The sequence below is a fragment of the Poromitra crassiceps genome, assembly GCF_964638095.1.
Source record: "Poromitra crassiceps genome assembly, contig: HAP1_SCAFFOLD_220, whole genome shotgun sequence".
In the NCBI taxonomy this organism is placed as follows: domain Eukaryota; kingdom Metazoa; phylum Chordata; class Actinopteri; order Beryciformes; family Melamphaidae; genus Poromitra; species Poromitra crassiceps.
Genome location: NW_028152171.1, coordinates 312,501 through 319,980, shown reverse-complemented (window position 1 = coordinate 319,980; position 7,480 = coordinate 312,501). Strand labels below are relative to the sequence as shown.

The window sequence follows — 7,480 nt, the reverse complement described above, 5'->3', positions numbered from 1 at the left end:
TAATTATTCTGATCTGAATGGCATATATCAAGAAACATTGACTCCTCTCTTTGCTGTATAGTGGGAGGTGCATTTTTGAGTAGGTGATTAAAATAGCATGTCAAGTTCACATTTCTTTATTGCCAGATTAAACAATTCGTATTGGTTGTTGGTTGGTTCAACACAACATGTGCGTGCATGCGCGCTTCTTCTTCTTCTCTAGCCTACAAGCATGTAACTTCCTTGATTGTTATTGTTGATAATTCTATTTAAATAGGCTACATTTTCATTTCCCAAAACATTCTTAAACAAGAAAGGAACATAGTGCACTGCAAAATATTTTTAATTACATTTGTAAAAAAAAAAAAAAAAAAAAAAAAAAAAATTTTTTTTTTGGGGGGGAAAAAATCTAGGGGGTGCTGCAGCACCTGCAGCACCCCTACTTCCCGCGGGCCTGGCTGTGTGTCATCATCGGCAGCATCTTTAATTTATTCTTGCGCAAGCACAAAAACACAGCACATGTGCACCAGCATTTTCTACCTCTCTCTTTCTCTCTCTTTGTACAGACGGATGGACAGACGTGCCAAAACACAGACATGCACAGACACACACCGACATGGACTGCGCTAAAAGGCTGCCTGCCAGTCAGTGTCTCGCCACTGTCTTAGTTCCCCCCTGGTGTCCTGCGTTGACATTTCAGGAAATGAACACGATGGGCCATCTCTTATGTCCAGTGCAAGTGCAAGGGCAAAAATCTTTGCTAGCTTCTAGCACTCAAAATAGATATTCAGACTTACACACACATATACACACATGGACCCTAAGGACTCATAGGCCAACACACATGGTCACGCACGCACGCATTTGTATTGTATAATATTGAAGTGTGCCTTTATTACTTTTCAAATTAGTAATAATGTGAATTCTGAGTGTATTTCATTTAAATGCTTTGTCCAATCCAAATTGCTGGCGCTGTTCAACATGGCGACCCGGTCAGAAGCAGAATTTCGCTCGTGATACTTGTACCATGAAGTGACAATAAAGTTTCTCTCATCTCATCATCTCATATTCTTTTACATTTTAATTACCATTGGGTCACTGAAAGACGTCACTTTATGTACTGACCCAGTGGTAATAAAAGTGGGGAAAAAGTGAGATTTTGAGTGGTAGAAACTAGCAAACTTGCCCTTGCACTGGGCGTAAGATATGGCCCGATGTCTTAACATGCAAAGCACACTGCACGTAAAGCGAGACATTTTCCCGCCATGAAAGGAGGATGTGGAGAAAGAACGACTAGAATCAGCAGCAGAAAGTCATGGTGTTGTGGTCGTGGTGGTAGAGGGGCAAACACATTTGCTTTCAATTCTGATGACGAGCCGGGTTACATTTTCAGCTCATATAGCCTACTGTGAGCGAAGATTTAATTTAAACTAACCCTAATCATGTTTTTTCTTATTTATGACTAAAGACTTTCCCCAACCTTAACCAAATTGTTTTCATCACCTGAACCTAACTGTAACTTTAACCCAAACCGTGCAGTTGTTTTACTTGCCTAACTGTTAGCATTAGCTAACCTTTTCACGCGAGGAACAGGTGATAATGGCATGTGCAAATCATGCTATTGGAATCCAATTTGTGATTGAGGAACATAATCTTCACATTATTTGTCTCCATGACACCTAAGTTTCAGAGTTTGTGGATATTTCACAACATTTTATGGAGGTCCGTCCGTCCGTCCTTCATTGCTCCCATCCACCCATCCAGTCAGTCAGTCTCCTAACCTCGCCTCGATCCCGTACATTTCCACTTAATCCAACGCTCTAGGTTCAGTCAGGGAAATATGGGATTTGATGCACACATGCTATCACACTCACTCACACACACTCACACACATACTCACACACATGCACACACACACACACACACACACACACATGCGTGCGCGCACACACACACACACACACACACACACACACACACGGGGGGGGCACGGTGGCTCAGTGGTAGAGCTGTCGCCTCGCAGTCAGAAGGTCCTGAGTTCGATTCTCGCCTGGGACACTGTGAGCGCTATGGTTGTGTTCCCCCCCATATCTTCAGTGCCTACTGCCCAGGTGGGGTATCTTGTCGTAAGGGCCTTTCTGTCTGTGTGGAGTTTGCATGTTCTCCCCGTGCTCCCCCAGGGGGGTTCCTCCGTATATAACCCCCCCCCCCCATTAAAAACATGCAGAAGATCAGATCGTCATCATCATCCGACCAGTGACGACAACATCCGAAGTTGGTCCCCGGGCGCTGTACGAGATAGCGACCACTGCTCCTGGCCTGCCCCCCGGAGGAAAGGACAAAGCCAGGATGGGTTAAATGCAGAGGACAAATTTCACCGGCCACCGTCAGCATGTGTGTGTTTGTGGCCCTCCGTGCATGTGTTGATGTGTGTAATCGTGTGACAATAAAAGACGGGCTTGTCCGTCTGAAATCGTTTTTTGTTTTTTTTATCGTTTTTTACACACACACACACACACACACACATGCGCGCGCACACACACACACACACACCACAAAAAACAAAAAAATCTAAACATAAAGCCCAACTGTCTTGTGCAAAACCTCCATGTTGTTTAGCAGCTTTGAGGCCTATAGAAGAAGCAGCATTCGCATCATCAGCCCATGGAGGATGGGCTACTTTCTGAAACATTGATGTAAAAATCAACACCTTCGGTGCCAGACATAGAGGAACTCTAATACAGTTGTATGTTATTATTCTTCCTCATACATTGCTACATTTCTCAATGGGTGGTGGAGGGAAGATGGATTTTCTCTTCGACTGAATGCTAAATCTGATTCTGAATGTGATGGGGTCAATGAGATGATGCAAAGGCTGCCCTCTTAGGATGTGTCCTGTTCAACAGTATATGGGTGGAGTTTGACACAGTAGGATGCATCCTGTTCTATATGGGTGGAGTTTGACATCTTGCAGAGATACTTTTCAACACAACAGCAACAAATGCTGTTATCACAAGTATTGCAGACATACATGTCTCTCATGAATGCATCAAAAAATGTGAGACACAAATGGGCTTAATTAGCTACTGATATTATTTGATAGTGAGTTGGTAGTGACCTATGACAGCCCTTTGAATGCAATTAATTTATGTCTGCATTGCATTGTAGCTAATGGTCAGGAAATGACTTAAATACTATAGAATTGTGGGGGTTATTATAATTATTAGAAAGCTCGTGAATTATTCCAGCAGCTCTATACAGTTTTCATGTGATCATTATTATTAACAATGAAAATAAATTATTTGCACCAATTGGACTGGTATGCAGGCTGGTATCCATGGGCTCAAGCCTACAGAGTCAATGGTTCTTGCTTAGAAATTACAATGACAGCGGTCTCCTCAGTAGGCCTACACTCTGGCCTTGTGCTGAGAATTATACTTTGGGTAATATCAGGTGCAACAGGGACCTCTGCTGGTTGAACTCCACATCACAGCCACCGTTACCTATCTATATATAAAAGGGAGCATGTGAGCAATGTTCTCTTCTTCTTCTTCTTCTTCTTTTTGGTGTTTTATGGCAGGTGAATCCTCAATGTTGCATTACCACCCTCTTCTGGATCCATCCATCCCCTGTTTCCCTGCCGAGAGCTCGATAGACCCTTCTCACGGGGGCCATTTTGTGTCGAAAAGGCAGGGTAAACACAGGTGTAAGCTAAACACTAATGAGGGTTTCAAACTTCCATGATTGGAATTTGGAAACCCTCATTAGTGTTTTGCTTGCACCTGTGTTTATTCTGCCTTTTCAACAGAAAATGGCCCCCGTGAAAAGGGTCTATTCTACCTACTTATACTTGGGCAATGTTCTCTGTTGTCTGTTTCAATTTTTGTCCCACTGGCACTGATGATGTCATAGTGATGCCATAAGCCCACTGATGATGTCATAGGCATTTGTGACATCACTGATGATGTCATAATTGCAAATCATCTTATGATATCACTGATGATATCATAGGCATGATGTAAACTTAAGGGCAATAAAAAAAATTGTGAGCAACACACACACAGCCGCATGTGCGCGTGCACGCACACACGCACACACACACACTTCAACTAACTTTTGCTACCAACTGTAGGCTATGTCATCAGTGATGCAAAGTTGAGCAATTGTGTGCTGCGCATGCCAATAGAGCAGGCGAGGCCAAGCAGCAGCTGAGCTGCATATGTGAGCTGCAGGGCCAGCTTGGCGAGCTGCAGGGCGGGCAAGCCTAGGAATCGAGCGCACGAGATGCCTAGTGTCTCAAAACAACACATGGCATCATGCAATTATCCAGGTGCAAAAAAGACGGCCATGTCATCCTGTTCCATGGCGCTCAGCAGCTAAATATCAAACATTTGGAGGCATATTAGAGGATGTTTGGAAATCCTGGATGCATGTTGAGGATTGGACTGAGATAAAAGTAGTTAATCCTCTTTGTATGTTGCCTGGCTGCTGATCCACTGCAGTATCGATCCACTGCAGTATCGATCCACTGCAGTATCGATCCACTGCAGTATCGCTGGATGGAAACATGCTAAGCACCAAATGGGAAGTCCTGCACAAATGCAGAAGACTGATGTGAAAATCCTTTTTGAAGCATCCGGGTATTGAAAGTTTGCCTCTCGATGTGGAGCCCCCGTCAAAAAAAATGACATTCCCTTGAATTGCTCATATTCTGTGCCACACAGCATTGTGCTGACCCTCCTCTTTGCCCTTGCCCTCTCACCAATGCACTCACACACATAGAAAATCATCACACACACACACACACACACACACACACACACACACACACACACACACACACACACACACACTTTATTTCATTTTCACACACACACACACACACACACACACACACACCCCATCAGCCCATACACACACAATTTTCGGCAACCCTCCACCCGCCTGCCTGTCAGAGAGGCGGGGTCAGCGGGTCGGGGATGACAACATGGCAGCTGTGATCCGGGCCCGTTGTCGCCACTGGCTGTTTCCTGGGAGGAAGTGACCCGTGTTTGAAGGGGTGGTCTGTTGTCCAATCAGGGGACCCGCTGAAGCCTAGCGGCGCTACCTGCTCAGGCCACCCCGTTTCAGAGAAGGAAGGAGGCCTGACACATCTCATCATCTGGATCATTATGTGCGTGGTTGTTTCATTTGTTTGTTTATAGCCCCTTATTACATTAGCATCATCACAGTCATATACTTCATCCTATATATATAAGTACTACACATTTTACTAGATTATATACATTAGGATACTACGTAAACACAGCATATTTTTGGACTGTGGGAGGAAACCCACGCAAACACAGAGGGGAGAACATGCAAACTCCACACAGAAAGGACCGGGGGTGAAGATTCAAACCTACAACCTTCTTGCTGTGAGGCGACCACTAACCACTGAACCACCGAGGAAAAACAGTGAAAGAAAAAGAGCAAAAGTAAGAAAGAAAGAGGGCATTTATTAGTAACAACAATCAGAAAGCAATGGACAGGAGAATGCCGGGACGTGACAAGATAGAGGGGTAAAAAATAAAAAACATACTGTAGGGAAAATGAAGCTCAAACGAACCTGTGCCTGTCTGTCGAGGTGTCGTGTTTGTCGGGCCGCCCCCGGTGGTTACCACTGGAATGTCTCTCGGGATGTACAGATGCCATTCCTTGCATTCCGTTTCTCTGAGCCATCCCTTTCCATAGCTAACCGTCCCCACACGTCCCCACACGTCCCCACATGCCTGTCGCTAATGAAACTACAGCTAACGAGTGACCAAGAATGGCTTTCGCATCCTTTTGAACTATTGAAAATGCCTCTCTCTCTCATGTCTCCCACATGAAATCCCACAGGTTTCGACAAGTTCCTGTTTAATTGACACACTTACAGATTCTATCTCACACACATTCATACACCCCCCCCCCCCCCACACACACACACACACACACAAATAATTAGTGTCTTAGCTAAAGCAGCATGTATAACGCAAAACACTCCTACAATGCTCATCAAAAGACTGGCACGTGTCCCAATACTGTATCATGATGCCAACTGAGTGTCCTAACAGGCATACACACTTAGATACTGTAACATATTTCTAACTTTGGAAAGCTATGAGAGGCTGAATATGAATATAGTCGCTGGGTGTGGTACATTTGTGCTGTTTTGTTGACATTTTGACAAAGACAGTGGAAAGGTAAACTGTTGCTCTCCCTCTTTTCCCCAAAGTCCACAGTTAAAAGCGGAGCAGTTGGTGAAAATATGTGCTGACGATAAGTTGCCAGCCTCCCTCAAATAGCTCCCTGACTCCAGCTGATGTCGTTTTACCGCATGCTAACATGCTAACATGCTAACTAAAACAGGCAGATGAGACAACATCAGAGTCAACTTTAAAGGACAAATAGAAATCAGTTAGATATAATGAATTTCGGAAAAGGACGTTTCAGCAGAGTGATAAATAATGCCTTTAAACCCCCTTTTGAATGCCAAGTAGGCCTACTCTCATTGGTAAACACAGTAGCCCGGAGCTAGCATCATATTTGATGGAAAGAGGTGCTCACTGTCAGAGAGAAGGAAAAAGAGCTCCAGAGACACTTAAATCCCCTTATTGATTTTCTCATATCTGCACGTTCAATTCAAAACCAATATGGAAACAGTTTCTATCTCACCTATTTGCAGAAAAACCTACGAAGAAGACTACTTCAAAATTAAGATTCCATTGATGCAATCCTGCTGGGATAATACTGTAGCGTCTCTTAGATCTAATCCATCTAATAATGAGCCTATTCACCTTATGTAGCCCCGCCCACTTGACCCATTGTATCACCACTTCCTGTTCAAAACGCCGGCTGTTTTACCTGCTCAAACTAGTCTGACTCACCTGGTCAAACCTAGTTTGACTCACATTATGAGTCAGACTAGGTTTATGAGTCTGTTAGTCTCTCAAACCAGACGGTCTCTTCTACATAAGGTGAATATCAGAGATACGTACATGGACTGTGTTCAATGCTAGACCTTAATGAAGCTAACGTGAACAACCTTGGTATTGACATCAGATCAACACTTGCATGAACACACATAATTGTATGCAGACGAGAAGAAAAATCAGCACAACATTCCAGATAAACTGTATTGAAAACGACTGTCTTTAACTTTCCTATCATGTGTCAATTTACAGTGACTTTTTGCATACAGATATTGATATTTTTATTTGCCTGTTATTTATCCGTCTGCATACTGAGTGAGCTCAACACAATACAGTAGCATACTGTATACATACTGAGTGAGCTCAACACAATACAGTAGCATATAGGTCAATATGTGCAAAGTGTGACAGACAAACATGAAAATACCAATATCTGCAGATTCAAATTCAAGTACGAGATGTTACTGCACTCGAGGGCCGGCGAGGTGGTGAGGGCGGGTCGCTCCTCCTCAGATCTCCTGCAGCAGGTTGGTGGGGAAGAAGCCCAG

General features: G+C 43.9%; 1 protein-coding gene across 1 annotated transcript in view; it reads right to left on the bottom strand.

Moving 5' to 3' along the window:
- Positions 1 to 7,407: 7,407 nt before the first annotated feature.
- Positions 7,408 to 7,480, bottom strand: part of LOC310770748 (SH3 and cysteine-rich domain-containing protein 3-like) — a gene marked incomplete at its 5' end in the record, with an annotated part of 10,216 nt that continues 10,143 nt past the window's right edge. Inside the window, one exon of the mRNA XM_083663464.1 lies at positions 7,408 to 7,480. This exon is cut by the window's right edge and continues 60 nt beyond it. Within this exon, the coding sequence (XP_083519590.1) occupies positions 7,442 to 7,480 (39 nt within the window). The 3' untranslated portion in view covers positions 7,408 to 7,441.